Source organism: Argiope bruennichi, chromosome 4 (genome assembly GCF_947563725.1).
Source record: "Argiope bruennichi chromosome 4, qqArgBrue1.1, whole genome shotgun sequence".
In the NCBI taxonomy this organism is placed as follows: Eukaryota; Metazoa; Arthropoda; class Arachnida; order Araneae; family Araneidae; genus Argiope; species Argiope bruennichi.
The window spans coordinates 127,923,329-127,945,184 of record NC_079154.1 but is presented as its reverse complement, the minus strand read 5'-3'; the positions used below and the strand labels follow the sequence as shown (position 1 = coordinate 127,945,184).

The 21,856-nt window shown below is 25.9% G+C and overlaps 1 protein-coding gene across 2 annotated transcripts; it reads right to left on the bottom strand.

The window, feature by feature from the left end:
• Positions 1 to 6,662: 6,662 nt before the first annotated feature.
• On the bottom strand, positions 6,663 to 21,398 carry LOC129966017 (alpha- and gamma-adaptin-binding protein p34-like). Of its 2 annotated transcripts, none has more exons than XM_056080351.1 (9): positions 21,135 to 21,398; positions 20,451 to 20,641; positions 19,824 to 19,929; positions 18,538 to 18,627; positions 16,847 to 16,933; positions 15,239 to 15,328; positions 13,838 to 13,936; positions 10,961 to 11,010; positions 6,663 to 6,815 (listed from the first exon to the last, which is right to left on the bottom strand). In XM_056080351.1, the coding sequence occupies exons 1-9, from the start codon at positions 21,196 to 21,198 to the stop codon at positions 6,741 to 6,743; spliced, it is 852 nt and encodes a 283-aa protein (XP_055936326.1). In that variant the 5' UTR covers positions 21,199 to 21,398; the 3' UTR covers positions 6,663 to 6,740. The 2 variants fall into 2 exon arrangements, with proteins under 2 accessions (XP_055936326.1, XP_055936325.1); XM_056080350.1 differs by having other exon boundaries at positions 19,824 to 19,932; positions 21,135 to 21,397.
• Between the last annotated feature and the right edge of the window lie 458 nt (positions 21,399 to 21,856).

The window sequence follows — 21,856 nt, the reverse complement described above, 5'->3', positions numbered from 1 at the left end:
ACAGTGAGGAATTGTCAAAAACAGTTGATTTTGATGTTAATCATTCAAAGTCTGTAATATTTTCATAATGCTAGCATTACTTGCTCGAAAGAAGATAGGCCTTACATATTTTCTATTAGGGGAGGGATTTATTTGGGGCTATTCGGATTTTCTTGACTATTCCAATCACTATGGATCTAGAGAAAGCAGTTTATTTGTCACGTCTATTGAATGGAGATTTAAATCCTGTTTCATTAAATCGGACTTTTTTCCACGTATATTATACTAAATGAGTGCTTTATTTGAAAATAAATATTTCAAGAGTTAAAGACTATAACTTTGAAATGAAAAAGTTATATAATCGGATCATTAAATTGAAAACCAAGATAAGCTTTACAAATAACAAAAATTAGCTAGAAAAATTCTAGGTTATCATTAATTCTGTCAATAAATTAATATTGATGAATGGTCAGATTAACTGGGTAATGATTGCGCAAGAAAATAACCGCATTAATTCTTTATTTTTTAAAAATTTTTACAATTACGATTTTTAAATGTTCTCCTATGATCTGCTTCTGATCTTTAATGACCCCTAATGCGTTGCCTTTCACAATCTCTCTCGATGCTTCTGCACAAGAATCTCCAATATTTGAAGTAAGGTTCCTAAAAGCCCTTCCATGCATTTGCCGCTTTTATTTTTACTGAACCTAAAATCACAAATGCATGCTTTTAATTCCTAAATAGGAAAAGAAAATAAATCATGTACTGCGAGATCAGATGAATAGTGTTTTGAGTTCTTCGAAGAAAATTACATTGTTTGCCAAAAATGTCTTTATAGAAACTGAACTGCGATTGGAGCATTATCCTGTATAAGAAGCCGTGATCAAAGCAAAGTCCGAAAATCAGAGCATCTTCTCAGTATTCAATCACTTAAAGTAATTAGAACTCTATTGCAATACAGTTAATTGACCTCTTATCTAATTAATGTGCACAATCCCTATGATGTCGAAAATACTTTTCAAACTTTAACAAACATAAAGTATGTTGTCATCATCTCTTTCTAAATTTCTTTAAACCAATCAAACTCTAAAGCACACCACAAGAACGTATCTCCAGACATGTATTCCAAAGGCTAATAATTTTTGTCACGAATTTCTCCAAGCTTAAAGTAAAATTTCATCTTAGTAACAGCCTCTTTATGCACACTTGATTTTTTTTTCCTTTTTTCCCCCCTTTCTCTGAATAATGTGCATATTGTTACGGAAAATTCCAAAATCCATTAGCTAGGTGTGTACGGTGCAAAGTGCAGTAGGCTCAATAACAAGTAATGATGCTTTATTTTATACAAAAGCACGAACATATAAGCAACAAAACACAGCCGAAACGAACACAAGAACAATAGTTACAGTAAACACCAGCAAATAATTGTATAAAGCAGATATAAAGTGAAAACTTTACAATGCATTATTTGTCGCCATTACATTTCTATGGAGGTCATCGACAAGTGACCACAAAAAATACAAAGTAAGCATCTCTACTAATAATAAAGATGAATGTGTTAGTGTGTTGGTGCTCCAGACCGTCTGATACTATAGCAACCAAATTTGAGATATATATATACTTGGAAAAGTAGAGAATGCACATATGGGAGAGATTTTCTTAAAAAATTTAATTCAGATTTTCATCAATTAAAAATCTAGCAAAAATAGAGCGACCAGTTGATGGTAAAAAGTGGCTAGTATAATAACAAAATGGCGCAACTTCATGCAGATATATTCTCTAATCCAGAAAGCTTAGTATTTACATGCATAATCGAAAAAAAGAATTTACAAACCAATATATATTCATATGTGCCACACAAATAACTATTAAAAATAGAAATGATAAGATAATAATATACAGCTAAACGTAAGTAAATGCTATTATTACCATTAATATTTGAACCGAATTATATTTGAATTTTTTTAACATTTAAATATGCTGCTAAAATATAAAAATGCAAAAAAAAAAAAAAAAAAAAGCACTAAACAGACATTTTTTTCTGCATGATTTTTCTGAAAAATCTAATTTCCATTTTTGAATTGTAACACGCAATGTTTGAGATGATAATGCAGATTTTAAATAAAAAGCAATATAGGGGAGAAAATAGGCCTTACTATTTATTTTGGTGAAATAAAAATCCAGCCTTATATTCGAAGAAACGCTGCAGTGTATTCGCCAATGACATTGAAGGAGGAAATTTAAGTCATTCATTCAGTTATTTACCGTTTAGTAAAAATAACTCATTTTCATGTTCTTTCGTATTTTATCGTCTAACCAGTATTATGACACAGCCTTCAACTAATAAATAAAAAATTAAAAAAAAAAAAAAAAAAAAAAAAAAACCTTAAACGAAAATTCTCTGAATCTATTTTATTCAATATTCGAAATCTATTTTTTTATCTTTATTTTTTTGCTTTCATTCTGAATTATTCTTTAATTTAATCCTCTATTTTAATTTAATCATCTATTGTCTTCTCAGTTTTTACCTTATCGATTAATTTTGTTTCTAACCGCAACTTTTCCTTCAAATGACATCTTTAAACTATAAGTGACTTAAAAATACTAGTTCTGAAATTGTAAATGATGAAATGACTTGTAATTATGATTTTCCCATGTCAAACCAGAAAATGTCTATAAACACTTTTAATCTTTAGTCACTGTATTCAGTTTTTCCCCCCATTGCAGAGAGAAATTCGTTTTTCATCTCGTTGGGTGTAAGGATTTTCTCATTTTTTTTTTTATTTTCTCGCAATATTAGACATGCAGGATAAGTATTTCGTTGATAAAAAACTTTCCACCTTAAAATTTTAACAAATCGCCTGATTTAGATCTTCTAGAGATAGTAAAACCACTAAAATTGAGAAGTTAAATTTATCCGTCATTTCGCATATATAAGAACTCGCTAAGTCAGAAACGCAACGAACCAGACGAATTAAATTAGATATGTGATATATAAACAAAATTCAAAATCTGTATCGAATCCTTAAATATGCTTCTTCAAAAGCTTTAACTTTTTTTCACTATAAATAAAAAAAGAGCTAGATTTACAGAATTTTCACTATGCGTTTTCCTATTTACGTTGTATGAAAATGTTATATATATATATGTGTGTGTGTGTAAAGAAAGAAAATGAAGGAAAAAAAAAAAAGAAATAGATTGCGCAATACGAAAGCAAGCAACTCGTGTCGAATGACAAGAAATGAAGGAACGGAAGTTTTCTCAACGTGCAGATAGCATATGTGTAAAAAAAAAAAAAAAAAAAAAAAAAAAAAAAAAAAAATGGTTATTTGAAACCGGCTGTTTTTTTAATATACGGGGGTTCCCTTTTCATTGTAGTATTTGAGACTCCGTCGACCTAATCAGAAATTTCTTTTCACTATGATCGTTCAGTCTAGTTTGCGTACATATTCATTTCGAAGCAATTTATTATCACTTTTGTATTTAGCTCGTTATCGTTTGTTTAAATATTTAATATCGCCTCTGAAAAATTCAGTCGATGAGGATGAAGGTGAATCTCTATAGATTATACATAGATGCAATAAAGCATGAACTTGCATGCTGAAAAGTTAATATCACTCTGATGTTCCAAAAATAAGGGGCAATTATAAGATGTTAATTTTTGTGCATAAAAGCAGATTGCGAGTAATCAAAGGAAACTGGCATATTTGACAGAAATGGGAAATGTATTTTACTAACTTGTTGATGAATAAGAACAAATAAGACGCGAATAACTCATCTACGAGGCAAACATCTATGAAAATAACTAAAGCTAAATAGAAATAGCTCGCGACGAAATAAAACACCTACACTTCATTTACAACTTCGAATTATTAATTCTGTGCATAATGTTCACACCTATGAATAGATTGCTCGAAAGTTTGGACAAGCCATAATGTTGAACGAGTGTATACACCGTACGCTTTGAAAAAGGACCTTACGGATATAAGAATACAAAATTATTAATTATAATATTGCATTTAGTGCGCAATTTTTTTATGTTACTACTGCTAATCGTTTAATTGCCTTGGACGGTAAAAATGTTGAAAAGCATCGGATGAAACGCTTTCCTATTTATGTGATGTCGATCTCATAGAAATGCATGGGGCGCATTTGAGAGAAGGTGCAGCAGAGCGCAACCCAGTACTTCACATATCATTTGTGGCGTTTTAATAAGAGTAATAGAATTTATTTCTAATTCTCCTGGCTAATTTGGTCAGAGAATGCATAAGTAACGCTTTCTATATTTTCCACTGAGTAACAGACTCAAACTTCACTAATGTTTTATTTAAAAAAAAAAAAGAGTAATCTAATTCTTACGATCTCTTTCCAAAATCTATACATTGGCATACTTTCTTCTTATATTCTGTATATTTCTAAATATTTGTTGCGAGTCGCCGTTTGCAACCAACTGGTTCGCCCAGAACAATGGTTATACTTAATTTCAATTAAATTGTTTAAATGTAGTTTCATATCTAATATAAGTGTCATTAATTCTTTAAATTGCCAGACATTAAAGATCTCCGACTTTAATTGTCCGACATACGTTCTGTTCATTGTGTGCATAAATCTTTCTAAAGCAGACCAGCCACAAGAAATCATAACACTATTAAAAGCATTAATGTCCAGTTAAATCATCTCCGAGCTATCGCGATATTGTAGCTTTTTTATTCTTCGTATAAATTACAAAGATATTAAATCGAATTCTTCTTTATCTTCCAACAAAATTATGCAATTAAATATTTGATAAAACAATGAAAACGGTTGAGATTTCAGGCAACAATGGAATCCATTATTAGAAATTAGGCAAAAAACGTTTTTAAATTTGCCCGATTAAATCGAGATCATTAAAAGAGCAATTTATTAAATTTTGAAAAGATGTAAAATTCATTTCTGTGCTGTAATACTTTTAAAAGTCATCGCAGAAAACGTAGAAATTAAGCTTAATTTTTAATTAAAATTTTAAAACTCGATGGAGAGCACTGCTATCTTTCTAGATACTATGTGCCAAATTTAGTAGCTGTAGTCAAACGGTCTAGTCAGTAGGGTACCAAGACACACACATTCATTCACTCATCTTTATTACTTTCTCGTTTACGAAAGTATTGTAACCATAAAAATTTTTTAAAAAATCAAACTCGAAAGTTTGACGAATTTCCGAAATTACAGCCCATCCAGAGTTTAAAAAATAATTTTGGCATTGTGTCTGTTAGTGAAAAAGATAACTAAAAAATTATTTGAAGTAACCAGATAAAATTTGATATATGTCTTCATACCATATTTGTAGACCTAACAAAACACAAAGACTTACATAAACATATGAAATTTGATTTTATGATTACAATTGTAGTTTTGTGTCAAATTTCGGTTGGGAACAACGTATTTAAAACAAAGTGGATTTTCGGGTCACTATTGCTAAGTGACAGGAATTAATAGTCAAAGATCAATATGTCCAAACCGTTGCTCGCTGATACCATGCAGGGCAGTCATGGCATTACCAAGATCCATAATTTTATGAGGGAAAAGAGTGATGAAACTTTATTGGAGAATATGCTACAAAGTTTTGGGAAGACTAATTACCACTCTCAATGGTTATTATTAGAGATACGTTGTTTTGGCTTTGTTTATGTTTTATATATATGACTCCAATAATACAGTTACTTCAATCCTAATTGTTAAAACATTTTTTCTTACAAAATGTTACTGTCTCTTAATTTGTGGATATTTACACAAGCATCATTGCATTCTGTTGAAAATACATAGTTACAGAAATTTTAATCTGAATTCTAAAATCAATGATTGGTAGAAATCAACGAAGACAGGGACTTCATTATCATATTTTTCTTGGAAGTTCCTACATTGTGAGTTGTCTATAAAGTCTTGGAAATAAAGCCATTTTTAAATTCTTGGAAATATTAAATAGTAAGCGAGAAAAAGACTAACTATTCATATGCATTAGTAAAGTATTCTTATTAATAAACTTTAAACACAAATAGATTGAAGAGACATTAAATGCTATTTATTTAAAAAGTGAACATATTAAAATGAATGAAAGAATTTTTGTTTACAAAAAATTATTTTATTGGAAGCCATTTAAAAATATCTTTTGCAACTACTTCTGAATATTGAATTGACAAATGCTGCAATACTTGCAAATTCCTAAATTTAAATTGCAATTGACTCCTAACTGGGAAAGAGTAAGAGTATAGAGTATACTATACTATAGAATACTACAGAGTAAGGATTTTTGTAAATAAAAATATTTCACAGGGTTTTTTTAAATGATCCGAATACAACTCTTTGATATGCTTAGAGATCAACCACCAGTGAAAATAGACTTTTTTGTAAACAAAGCAAAGGACTATGAAAGTTTCTCATATTTATGCCTTTTGAAATATCAATTATTGATTGTTTCACTTTCACATATCCATGATTACAAAAACACCAGTACATTTTCTGATGTCAACAAAATGATGTCACTTGATATACAGCATTATAAAAATTACAAATATTTATCACCTTCAACAAAACTATATCCTAAAAAGTATTGGCCACAACAAAACTAGTTAGGAAAAGATGCATTCTTATATAGATCGTATAAAAAAATTAAAATGACTCATCTTCCGGAATAAAGCTGAATAAAATTTAAGAAACTTCATATTTATTGAACACTTAACATATGCTTTATACATAATATGTACATGCCAAACACATGCCGCTTGTTATTCATCACTATCATCAAGACCTTCAATTTCATCTTCATTACCACCTGTAGCTCGCCAAAAAGCAATAGCAACCTAAGAGAAAGTAAAACAAATCAGAATTTAAATATACGATACAAATAAAAAAAATTATAATAATAATAACCTACTGAATAGCAAAAATATAGAGAATTAATAACATATGTCTCAGTTTCACAGTTCAAATTTATAAAACTGTAAAATAATATTAATTATAAAAACTTCAACAATTCATTGTCCAGGCACTACTGAATAATGGAATCACAAATGGTATCACAGAAATTATTGGGTTATAATAATTATCACAAAGGGTGGTCATCCTTTCTGCTGTTTGAATTTCCCTGATATTTCAAGATTTTTAAGGAAATTTCTCTGACTTTTTTTAGATGCATCTAATAGCCTCAGAATGTTGCCCTCTTTTCTTTTTAATTTAATGTCAAACATGTTCTTAACTATATGTGAAAAATTTTGACTCTTAAATAAACTGTAAAATAAAATTTAATGCTCAGAAAACAAAACAAATAATAATTTTATCATAAATTTCTGATAAGTCTCAATTATGTAAAACATATTCTCTTTATTTGCAAACATATTAACTAATACTAGAAGATGCATGCTGACTTTACCTAACCAGTCATATTTCGGAACTGTTTGTCAGATTTATTCATGAATGATACATTACAAAAACACATGCATATTAGCAGAGTACTTAAGAATGAAATTATTTTTTCCCTTCCAGTGGGTTTTCCCCTATCCTTACTGTTTACCAACATATGAATCAAAACTGAATAATAATTCAATTAATAGAAAAAAAAATTCATTTACAAATACAAAAATGAAATCACTGCATCAAAATACAAAAAGATTCAACATTATAAAAATTACATTAACCTTTAACTAACTAACCATAGTAAAAAAAAAAAAAATACTTGCATAGTGGTTGAATGCTTAACTTGTAACATACAAAAAAAACTGGTGCTTATTAAATTTTTTTATTGGATAAAAAATGAATTACAACAATATATATATCAAATATATTATATATCAAAACATATACAAAAAAGGCTGCCAAGCTCCATTAAAATTTTTTTTTAAAGAAAATTCCTGTGTTAATTCTTTTGTGTTTAATATTATTCTTAAATTATAGAGCATTTTGTTGAATGTGTGAGGAATCTTAAATGAACAAAAAATGCAAAAGGAAATATCAGCAATAATTGCCTATTTCATGTCATCCATAACACTCATTCATATGAAGAATTTAGTAAAAGATCTATATTCATAATGTTTAAAAATAGTCCAAAAAATGTTTAAAATTTTTTTTATTAATAATGTTTAGTCCTTCATAACTGAAGAAAAAGATCTACAAGAAGTGGAAAAAAATTAATTATTGTAAAATATTTATTTGATCACAATAATTTGTTTCGCAATTGTAATAACGGGACAATATTTTACACCCAGTTTAAAATAGTTTTGAATTTTAGCACTCAAATTGCATGCTTTCGTAACATGTGGTACAAATGACTTGATTTCGAGGGGGGGGGCATTTCTACATATATAATCCCTTTAAACATAAGAGATGTCTTAAAGTTTAAAATCAAACAATAATAGGAGTTTACCTTAGTTAGGGGTACCAGAGAATTTTCATTTTGAAAAATGCCAGTGAATAACCATTTTCAATAAAAATTATATATTCATGAAAAAAATTTCCATTTTTAGAATAAATTTCCTTGATTTTTACTGATTTCTCGGTCAGCTTGCCACCCTGTTATTAAATGTGTAAATGTTTCTCATTGTATGCTTTGAAATTCTTAACATGTATAGGGCTATAAAAATTGTGTTTCATATATTCACTGAGGGAATATCCATTATTTATCATAGATTTAATCACTGCTAGTTTCAAATGTCATCCTATTGAAGAGTTAAAAATTAAGAAGTTTACACTGAATAATTATTCATCTATAAATATTAAAATTGCTAAAATCAAATTATTTCAAAAATCATTTTTTTTTACTTATTATTCATTAAATTTATCATCAGTTAATAAAAAAAGTGTAATAAAGAATGATGTATCTAATAAATAATATTCAACTATACAAAAAACTGATTCTTTGATAAATTTTACTATCCAAAAATACATTTAAATCAGTTTTAGCATATTTCCATTTCTATATAACTGCACAAAATAAGATAAACAAATATTGAAGATATATAATATTATGAAATAAAGAAATTAATATCAATGAATATATCATTCAATAAATTTGGTAAATAAAACATCAGTGCCATTAGATTTTTATCAAAGCAAATTAAGGAAAAAGATATTTCTCATTTCAGAATTTTAATATAAAGAAGTTCAGTCATAAGAAAAAAAGAGGAAAAAATAATAATGACTACAATTTTTTTACTCAAAATTATATTTGTAAATACTAATCTATGATCAATATTTTTAAATAAACTACCAACAAAATAAATCAACAAAGTTTCTAAATGAAATTAAAAAAATTAGACAAGTTGCATTTTAGTTGGCAAGTAAGAATTTAAATTATGTCTGCAGAAATGCAATTTTATTGATAACAACCTTGGAATTTAAGATGTTAATAGAAACAATGACAATCTCCGAGTCCTTTTCCTCTATAATACATTTCTGCTTAGGTTCAAAGAGAAAAAAATTAAATCTCTCTCTCTCTCTCTCTCACACACACACATCAAATATACATGTATATCATATATGTGGTACAGAAATTGTGCTTATTACTTATTATTGAATGGCAACAGTCAAATATAAGCAAGCCATCATATGAATTAAAATTATTTCATTGGATATTTTCGCAGCTGCATTATATCCAATATGTTATTAGAAATATTCTAGAGATGATTCATCAAATCACCAAAAAGTACATTCAGTCAGAAAAAAGAAGATATAAAAGGAATTGACGAACAAGTTTGAAATAAAGTTTAATCAAGTGAAAAACAGGTTTAACCCATCAATTAAATAATCATTATTATTTGCCTGTAGAAATTGATACGAATATCATCCAAACAATTATCTTAAAGAATAGTTTTTGTATTATCTTAAGTCTCACAAAATTATCTTTTTAATGATATCAGTTTCATTTCTGTACATTTTTTTTTTCCTTAAATTTTAATATTATATTTAAATCAGTTTGATATACTATCTGTAAGAATGTTCATAAATGCTTTGCTGGAATTCAAACTCATCCATTAAAAGACTCAATTAATTGTTTTTATGTGTTTAATTATATAATAGAATCTTTCCTTACATTTTTATGTTATATTATGTACACTTTTTGATTAGCTGTAAACTAATTCAATTGAATTCACCTTTCTCAGTCATATCTAATAAGGTGAAACCTTTTTTAGACGCATTCCATGTTAATAATTCAAAGCCTAAAATGACTATAATTAGGGTGGATAAATTTGTTGTCAAAGGCAGTTAGTACTTACGATGTATCCTAAAATAAGAAACTGATTTTAATATTAAGATGATGTAGAATTTTTTCTAACAATATAACTTATTTTTTAGAATCTCTTAAATTCAATAATGAATTTCAAATACTTGTAGCAATGCACAATGAATATAAAAATTATAAAATATTAACAGCCATTTTTATTTTTTTTCAAACTGCAAGCTGATTAGTAACAATGTTTATTTTTTACTTCTTATTTTTATATTTAGAGTAATGTAAAAGAATCAAAAAGTTATTATTAATTCACAAAAGGACAGACATCCAAACAAATTCTTTCCAATCTTTACTACTGAAGCTGAGAATTGTTCCCATTCAAATAATTTAAAACACTCTTAAATGCAAGTTATATTTAAAAACTAAGTAACATTCTAATTTAAACATTAAGTTAATTGTTAAAACAATTTCTAAAATGAATATGACAGGAGCTCAATAAAATCCTAATAAATTGATATTTATTTAGCTACCATACAAGACAGTGAAAAATGATGATTAATTCATTCGTAAGGAGAAATTATAATTGATTACATATACAGTGTATGAAGTAAATTAAATGCTATTGTTACAAAACATTAAATAGAAACTGAGTAAACATTGAAAAGAGAGGAGGGATTACAATGGGAATTGAAGAATTTTTTTTCTTGCAATTTTTAAGACTTTTAAATGTACACTTCTATGGAAAATAATAAATCAGCAACAAAAATTTCTATCACTCACTTTTTCAGCATACTTCTTTCTGTCATCACCTGTTAGACCAGATGCTCTTTCTGTAAAATATTTTAATGAAAACTTTATAAGTAAAATTCAGCTACTTTATAAAAGTTTTGTTCCTTTATGTATTTCAAATCATAATATACAAAAAAATTTATCACTTGAAAACTAAAAATTTATTCTCAAAATCTCTATTACATTTCAAACACAATAAGCAGTTTTTAATTCAAGTAAAATATTTTATTTCTTCTTATTATAAAGAAATATGTGTATGTGAGTATCGATGCTTTATAGGAAAGACCATTTGATCTGGAGCCACTAAATTTGGCACGAATATATACAGATTGGGAGGCAAATAAAATGTGTAAATCAGTACAACTCTCCTTAAAGTTTTAATTAGAATTTTAATCAATTTAATTATCATCTCAACTTCTTGAATTTAAGAGATAGCATCTTTTTCAATAATAGTCATGAAGTGAAATTCAAATAGTTTTCATTTTTCCCCCCATCAAATGCTTAATCACATAATTTTCTTCTAATGTTTAAAGGTAAGGAAGAAAGATTCTATTTATTTTTTTTCCATGTTTCTTATTTCACAAATTCTTTTTACTTTTGAATTTAAAATTATATTTTTCATAAAACATTAAAAAATATTCATATATATTTTTTAAAATATGTTCAAAGAAAATTATGTAAAAGGCAACATGCAATAATATTACCCACACTATCAAGCTTTTAATGGTAATACAGTGTCACTAACTCCATTAAAGGAAATAATAATAAAAAAGAACAAGACTTAAAATAACATTTTATAGCAATGATGTATAACAATATTTTAAGTTATCCTGAACTGTTATGCACAGGAGATTTATTTGAAATTAATCATTACTAATATTCATTATTAATAAAAACAAATATAAAAAATTCTTTAAAAATCATTAACATATCACAAATATTTTTTATTTCAGCAATATTAAATGCCATATATATTTATGGCATTCAATTCATTATGAAGAGATAGAGACAGAAAAGAACAAATAATGCTTAAAAGAACTTATGATGCAAATCAAGACATATCTCCAAATATCAATACTTTTAAAACAGAAAACCGGTTTCTGATAGCAGCTTTCTTTCTTTCTTTCTTTTTGATAAAAAGTCCTACTTAATTTCAGGAATGTGATTCTGAAATTAAGTAAAGAATAAAGATGGAACATTGTTAACAAAATTATTAAAATTGATATAAATTAAACTTTTAAGAACTTTTTCTAATAAAAATAAAAATTTCAGTTTCTTGTACTAAGTTTTTTAGAAATATTATATATATATATATATATATATATTCATAACAGTAATGTTCAGATTACTGTTGAATACTCTCGATCTTAGAATGCTAACAAATACTTAGAATTTACAACAAATAAAACATTTAAGTCAGAGCTATTTTAACCATATAAACCGGCAGGTTAAAGTTTTTTGGTGCTTTTAATTACTTGATTTTTTGTGGATTGACTGCATGCTTTTGGTTTAATTGCATGTTATTGGCAAACATAGGCAAATTTTAACTAACACGACATCTTTGATGATTATTTTTGTTTATTAATGTCTGGTTGCAATAAACATAGCATTGTTGTCATTTTTGTAGAGGGGGAGGCTTTGAAATACTGGAATGTGTTTAATACACAAGTATAATCAGGGTTTTTTTTAAAAATATATATATATTTCAGAAATTCTAAATTATTTTCATTTATAAAGTAGAAAAATAGATGAATGTACTAAGAATTACTATTCAATGAGAAATTTTTGAAAAAAGCATGTGTTAAGGAGAAAAAAAAAAAAAAAAAACTCTTTTTAAATAAAATGTTTGAATAAAAATTAACACCATATCAGGCATATGATGATGATTCTTATACATTATCAAATGCATTATATTTCATATTTTTGTGAAGCTATATTATATATATATATGTGAAACTAAAAAGTTAATAGATATGAAAGAACAGTAAACCGAAAATTTAAAACATTTAGAAGTTGACTTCCAGAGATGCTTGATTCATATTTCAAAGAATTAATCACATTATTGACAACAGGGTTTAGATTAAAAATAAGAAAAAATAAGGGGGAAAGCATCAAAATGCATGTTTTGTTGAACTCATCTATCAAATGAAAGGTCCCCCCTCCTTTGAATAATCTCCTCACGTTATCCATTATTCTGTATATGTTCTGGCAAGTTATTGACTTTTGTTGAAAAGAAAAGGAAAGAACTAAAACCTATATGGTAAATTAATTTAACAAAAGGGTGATGAAGTCACAATACATACTAGGTGAAAACTGTTTTTGTATGTATTTTCATTAAAGCAAAGGATATTATTTGCAGCATTCCTTCATAAAAAATTGCAGAGAACACTTTTTTTGATGATTTCTTTTAATTCAAAATTTATTCATAAAAATTTCTATTTAGATAAATTTATTTTCCTTCTACAGCAGGTAATTCCAGAGAAAAAATATACCCATAGACAACATCAATAATTTTAAATCTTATTCATTTATTTATCTGTATATCTGCCAACATGTTATTTTTCATCAACTATATTATCACAGTCATCTCACAACATTATCTCTGCAATCATAAAGAAAGAATTTAATTCCTTATTCTGGATCTTGCACAATTTTTTACATTCTTGTTAGATAAAAATATTTACTAAAATAATCTATAATTTATTTTTCAGCTTCCAAAGCACTGAATTGAATCTTAAATGAATCTGAAGGCTAAATCCAAAGTATGATTGAACTGAAGATAATTACATTTTATATATTACTTTTAAACATTGGATTTATTTAAAACGCATATTCTGCATTAGTATAAATTTTAAGAAAATTACCTACCCTTCATACTAGCAAATTTGGCAAAGAGGGCTTCAAATGATTCCCCACCAGGATCTTCTCCTCTTAAGACATCCAACCATTTTTCTTCTAAATCAAGTTCTGCAATCAGAAATAATAATAATAAACAATATGGAAAGTTTACAAAAAGTAGCTAAACTAAAATAAAGATACATAAATTACAAATATCAATAAAGGAATTTAAAAATCTAGTTAATTGAATACCATTAAATAAATTCAATCAAGTGTTTAAAATCATTATTTTACATCTTAACATATTGACTGCCACATGACTCACCTGTGGTTCAGGCTATTTAATTGTAACATCAATCTAATTAGATAACCATAGTATAGATGAGGGTAAACATACCAAATAAGGAGTTGTCTAATTAGATAGATGGTTAAAATATCGAGATTGAATCATGACAGCCAGTCTGATAATAAATGACTAATATCATTATCATTAACACTATATACTGTTAAAAATAATTCAACTTTAATCCAAGTTTTAAACAAATTTTTTAAAAGCCCATTTTTAGAAGCAATATGCCAATATTGCCATAAATCTTGGAAACAAGACACGATATTAACAACATTAAATATATATATATATATATATATATATATATTTTAGCAGATGAAACAAATGCATATTTTATAGTACCTTAATTGCAAAAATAGGGGGTTCAATTCTTAGCTATTGCTGCATGAAGACAAGTAATAGTAAAAGGAATGCAAATGATGTTGGCAGGTCATGACAAGAAAAAAATAAGATAAAGCCTATTTACTAATTACAGTGGACCAAATAACATTTACTGGAAATTATTTCAATTTATACAAGTAAAATACTGAAATTCTTTTATGCAACAACTTTATAAAACTTATAAAAATATTAATTTAATGAATAATCTTTTCATTAAAATGAACCTCATAACCAAAAAAGTATACAATGTTTGTCATAGTAATTTCTACAAGAGGAAAAATATAAACTTATTTTCATCTATGAATCATAGACAAATTCTTAGTATCTCAAAACTTTGTGGTGTTCATAACCTAATATAAAATTCAAGATTTTTTCAATAGTGTTTTTATATACATGCTTCAATTTATGTCCATCAGAAATTCACAGAAATCCAGTGATTTATTTACAGAAAAGATAATTTTTATGAAAAAGTGGGGGAAGAATTTTTGCAGCAACTTTTAGAGTAAAATAAATAAATAAACAAAATAAACATATGTAATTGAAATTCAAATTCTAAATTTGCGCCACTGTATTCAACTAAAAAGGCATAAGCTTTATTTTTTGCATTATCAACATGTGTCATTCATTTTTTAAATATTCAATCTGAATGGGAGCCAATTGCAATATTGCTTTCAGTGTGTGATATTTTATATCATTCTCACCTAGATCTTCAACTTTAAGTGTTTTGCATCCATCTTTATTTGAGGCTGATGAATTTCCTTTTTCTTTTCCAGAAGCAGAAGGTTTATCTTCTACAAAGAAAAAAACACAAATAAATATATTTATTCATTAGGATTTTTTTTCATTCATGTAGAATTATTTACTTTATTAAGGTAAAGTAAACAATTCTATTTTTAGCTTTTTTAAAGCTAAAAATGCACTAAGTATTCTTAACAGTCCAACAAAACAAAATAATATTTACTTCCATAAAATAAAAAGTAACAACAATAATAAAAAGGCAATTTTTAATGTTTGCAAATTTTAAATAATTACACAGAAATTAAGTAACAATTGAATACAGAAAGTAATTACTTAATAGTTTTGAAAAAATAATTTTATATGGAATAACAGTCCACAAGTAAAAAGCAAAATATGAGAAACAAATTTGCAAAATAATATTAGAAGCGAGTAAAATCACTAACCTTTAGAAAATTGTATAAATTTTAAACTGTTTTGGAATATCAGCTGAGAACTGATTTTAAAAACAAAGCCCTTTCCCCTTTCATATTTTTTTTTCTAAATAAATTTTCATTCTTTTGCTTTCTTTTTAACAAAAAATTTCACATATGCATTTATATAAGAAACTAAAATAAAACTCCAACATAAAATAATAAGTAATTGACATTATAGAAACATTAAACAGATTACAAATGGATTAAGCATACTACTAATCATAAAAATATTTAATTTCTGAAAAGAAAAGAAATCATTATCTCTTTTTGTGTAGTTAAAACCTGAAGTAAAAGAATTGAGAAAAAAAAATTAAGGGTAATTAATCATTGCTACACAAAACATTTTTCAATCAAATTTTTTTAACTACTTTAAAATCATAGGTAATAAACTCTACATTATAACTACAAGACCATGCAGATTCAATTTTAATAAATAATTTTTCACAAATTCTTTAGACTTACATCATTTCATACATTGATGTTTCAATCACAGTATTACAGCAAAATATGATTTTTAACAAAAATTGTATAATATAATTATGCCTTATATAAAATAAGTTACTACCAAAGAGGTCAATAAAAATGCTGTAAAAATTTTAAAATTTAAGAAGAGTTTATTTAAAATTTCTATCATAGAAAAATAACAATTAAATTATTTTCCCTTCTCCAAATTGATGATTAAACTACTTTTTAAAATGATAGTTGCATTACTAATGTAACAGGACCCAAAGTAGTAATGTAATTAAATTTTTTTAATACTGTGGTTAAATTTAAGTAAAATTTTAAACACTTTTGCAACCTATGAACACATTCTTTGTTAAAGATACATAAGAATAGAGAACAAAACAAAAGTTTACACTTTTAACCATTTATTGCATGTTTTCTCAAACTAAGTATTCAGAGTCGAAACTATTTAAACTTTTCTACCCCCAGAATTATAACAAAACAACAGATGCTTGGAAGAAAAATGTAAGTATATGATGCAATTTGATTATAGATTTTTGATTGGCTTGAATCAATTACTGAAATAAGAACTTAGATTAAAATGGCAATCATATAGATAATAAAGTACTAATAGATTTCAAGGTAAATTTTTACCTTCAAAGACTAAATCAGCCCATGCATAAGATTGAAGAGCTTCAATAACTCGGTCAAATCCTTTTGCACAGTTGAAAGTTTGTTCATCTGGAATATTCAAAATTTAATGAAATGAAATTTATCAATCAATATTAATTTTAGAAGGAAATATAACATTACAATAGAATTCTTTATAAGCTGTAATTAATAATTAATTAGAAACATTATACATAGCTTGCTAATTGAAAACATTCAAACAAAGTAAGGCACAATACAGGGAGTCTAAAAAGGATTTTACACAATTTTTTACTTTATAAATGTTGAAACTGGTCACAAGATGAACATTAATATACAATGTTCTTAATATATCTCAATAATAAAATTAGAAAAACTACTTAAACCAACTGTCTCATTTAAAATTCCCATTTTCACAGAGAAGTTAAAGTTAAGAGATTAAAAGAGAATTATAATATCAATGATCTGATACCATTTAATATTCAAGCCATTAAAATAAGTGATATTTTATTTAATGAGCAGAAAGAGAAAACTAAACACAGAGGATAATAATTTTAGGTTGTTTTTTTTTAGTGTAAAGATACTTTCTGGGCAGACTGCAGTTTTAATTATAAATATAATCACAATTAAATGTAGGATTTAATTAAAATTACAGTCCGAAAATTAATAAAGTCTTAACTTAGACAAATATAGATATCTGAAACTAAAAATAATTTTTTGGAATAAGAATGATATTTTTGAAAAAACTATTACTATTACGCACAGTAATCATATAGAAAGAATCATTTCTATATACATAACAGTAGTAGTATATAATAGTATATATAATAATAATAGAGTGTAATATATAAATGTTTTTGCAAAAATAACAGAAAAAGAATTCATTCTAGAATGTTTATCTCTAGTATTAATTGTTGCATAATATGTATAAAAATATAAATTTATTCAATTTTTCATGCAAAAATTGCATAGCCGCATAAGAAATTTATTAACTATTAGTTTTAAAAAAATCCTAGGATTAGTATAATTTCTTTTTGTTGTTGATCTGTGCTCTGCAAATGATACATAATAATGATATTCAATATTTCAAGATAACACAAAACAAAAAATTAAATGAGAAAGGAAAATTTCAATAGCTGCACTTAACTCATATGTCCAAATTCATCTTTTTAAATCTTTGAGCCTGACTTTTTTGCAAATTATTATTTAGTTAATTGTAATATTAATAATATATTTTTTACATTGGTTAATATGTTTCCATCTACAGAGTTCTAGAATAAAAAGAAGGAAATTCTGTGTTAAATTGTCCCCAATATAATTACAAACCAATAAAGAATTAGTTGAGAAAAAAAGAAACAATCACAAATCAAAATGTAGTTAAGCACCGGAAATATTTTACAATAATGGAAGAAAAACAAGTAAAACGTACTGAATTTCAACAAACAATATGATAAAATAATAGAATTCTACAGAGAAAAAAAAATACAAAATCATAAATTTTGATAAAAATTAAGAATAAAAGAGATAATGTAGTATTAAAAACAAATTATGTAAAACAAAAATGTATAGAAAGTTAATATCAGTTTGGTTGGAAAGATTTTATAAATACTGGCAGATTTACTTGCACTATGATGAATTAGATAAAAAATGAGAGAATTAAAATTAAAGAAAATGAATTAAATTAATAACAATATTACCTTCATCATCACTTTCTGGTACTGGATTGAGCTCCACTAATTCATACTGATTTTCAATACACCATTTAAGGATATTTTTTCTCTCCAGAGCTGATAGGACAAAGAGAAAAAAAATTAATTACATGATATACAGTTCTTAAATATGATTCTCATTATTTATCCTTTTCAAACATGAAAATAAAAACTGAAGATTAAAATCTCAGAAATTTTTCTAAAAATCAATGGTAATATTTAATGCTGCATAGTTATTTGCAGCATCAATAGCTATCTAATTAAAATTTTAATCTTTATAATTAAGTTCCAATAACTAGAACATTACTTCCACACATAGACTTTCTAAAACGATTTTAGAATTCACTTTACATATTTGTAACTAGTTTTTATATTAAGTCAAAGTGCTAGGGTTTAAATAGAATATATGATTTTAATAATTCCATAGATTAGCAAGAATCAAATATTTAACTCTGCTTTTACAAGTTGTCTTTTATTCTTTTCAACATAATATTTAATGTATTAATGATTTACAAAAATCAAAGCATCTTAATAATAATAATAAAAAAACATGGTAAATACATTATAATTAAACAAAATCTTTTAAAATATTTTAATTCCATTGATAAATCCCTTTGAATTAAAATATCGATTAAATTCTTATTCTAGATTCATTCATTAATTTTTTTTCTTTTTCTTTAAATACTTTCTGACATATCGCACAAATACTCTTGAAACTTTTAGCTTTCTCTTCTTGTTTTTAGTTGAAGAAATCTGGTTTGAAATTATTTGAAATTTAAGTAAAGATGATATTTTTGGAAAAACAAATAAATTAATGATAGAAAAATTTGATTGTCTCCATGAAAAATTAAATAATCCCATTTTGAAAGTAATATATAGATTAATTTGAAACTTAATTGATTTCACAATTAAGAATGGTAATCAGATCATAAGAATGGCATCAATATTGGTATCTTCCATATCACACTAGAGGGAGGATATTTGACCCTGAATATTAGGCTTAATATATAGAAAATTGTCATATACGGAGATTTTAAGTGGGACCAGGTTTAGAAGGTGCAACTTATAGTCCCAAGATCAAGACCTTTCTTCCATATATGTCTCTTTCTTCAGATAATTTATTTCTCCATGCATTTATAAAATTAATATTAAACTAATTTGTTCCTAATTTATACTATCATAATGGAACATACATTCGTTCTAACATTACAAAAAAAAAAAAAAAATTATCTAAAACATGCCAAAGCAAAAGAAAACCAGATTTGCATTAGTACCTGGATTACTGTTTTCTTCAGGACAATCGTTGCATAATAGTAACTGAACCTCAGAATCAATATCTTTCAGGTATGGCAGCCAACTCGCAACATCATCAAAACTAGACTGCTGGAAATAAGATATAGTATCATCAGATGAAACTCTCAGATATATTAATAAAATAATTAAAATAAATATTATTATTACAGTTATTAAAAATAATCTCTAAGTGTATTTTTAATATATAAAGAATTTTTAAAATTTACAATGTTAATTAAATTTATAGTTATTATGGCATGTTCTAAGGCATCATTAGCCTATCAATTTATTTTACAGGTTGTATGAAAAAATATAAGGAAATGCGATAGAAATACTGCATTAAAATATAATATTTATTTTAGCACTGTAAGCATTCATACATCTACAACCAGAATTAGTAATGTTAGAATTCCAATTCAAAATTAATAAATTTTTAACTGTTAGGCTGTAGAAAATGTATCAACAAGACAACTGACTTATCACAAAAGCAGTTTCCAACAAAATGTCTGATGCTAAGTAATAAAGTTAACATGGATAATTTAAAAAATAAACATAATGCAGGCATGGATATAAGAAGTAAGAGCAAAACGATATTAAAATCAATATACCTTTTGAGTGTCAAAATAAAAAATAACAGCTTTAATGTTGTTGCAGAAAGATAAATCCAATTCTGTTTTTTCTTCCAAAGCATAAAGGTTTATTTTTGTAGAATAATATTTATTTTTGCAGTTCCAGAGATATCCTTTCACAGCATAATCGGATGCAATGCTTTCAGGTAGTGTTTCCACACCTAAAATTTCTGAAGGGAAAAAATAGTCTTTTTTGAAACATGCAAAACTTATAATTGGTTAATATGAATTATTACCCAATTAGCATGAATAATAGTCGGTAATTATCAAATAACTTAATTTATACTATTATCTAGTACACATACATTTATTTTGGCAAGAATACTCAAAAGTGTGCAATAAAAAATTTATAAAATAAAATAAGAATATGAAAATAACTTTTAATCCATCAGCATTATATATATAAATAATTTAAATACATAGAAAATATATGCTATTTTTATTTTTAAAATGTTTGTAGTCTTTCAGTAAATTAGCTTGAATTTATATTTTTACACTTAATGACATATTAAAACATAATTTAACTAATTCAAAGAAAATACCATAATGATTTTATAATAAATTTAAATAATTACCTACCAATATTTCAAGGCGGATTAAAAGACTTGTAAATATTTTATATATAAAAAATTCAATTTATGAAAATAAAAACTACGAACTTACTACAAATGATATCTTCAGAAGTCAAAGTGCCACAAGATATAATTACAGTGCCTTCACAATCCATTTCAGCAACAAATTGCAAAAGATGAAGCAAATTCTTTAACGTGTTTAAAATAAGCAATACACAGGAATTAATATGTTGCTGACTTATAATAAATATAATAACTTAACAATGCCTTACACTAACGGAACATTGTGGTACAAAAAGTAATATTCCGCCGAAACACAAGCTCTAGTATTGTTTATACTGCACTTCAGTTAAGAATGCAGTTAATAAAAAAAATGGCAGTTCAAAAGTTGGATTATATTGACATCGATGTTTGATTCAAAAAACTTTTTTAAATAATTGCATTAATATTCCAAACCAATTTACGTTAAAAAAATGTCCTACAACAATATACTGTATGAGTTATGTAGAGGAGAATTTGCCGCTGAAAAATGCTTAGTATTGAATTCCTTTTGTTTAATAACTATCAATGAAATTCACTTTAGAACTAGAAAGAAATCAAAGGAGATAGGGGATAATATTAATTTGGAGGTTTAATTGAAATTTTTTTGAGGATGCAATCAAACAAATAAAAAAACCCTTCAAAAGGTTTTTTTTTTTTTTTTTTTTTTGCAAAGTTTTCTTGGAAGAGTAAAAGTAAGTCTTAAATTAACTATTTACAAATAACCGAAATAGAGAAAAATAGGCGAAAATTTAGGTAAATTCAAGGACTCAA

Coding starts and splice junctions, on each gene's coding strand:
- LOC129966017 (XM_056080350.1), bottom strand. CDS start 21,198: ATGGATTGTGAAGGCACTGTAATTATATCTTGTGGCACTTTGACTTCT. Junction 15,329..16,846: donor GGCTGATTTAGTCTTTGAAG/GTAAAAATTTAC, acceptor TTTTCTTTGTAG/AAGATAAACCTTCTGCTTCT. Junction 11,011..13,837: donor CAAATTTGCTAGTATGAAGG/GTAGGTAATTTT, acceptor AATATTTTACAG/AAAGAGCATCTGGTCTAACA.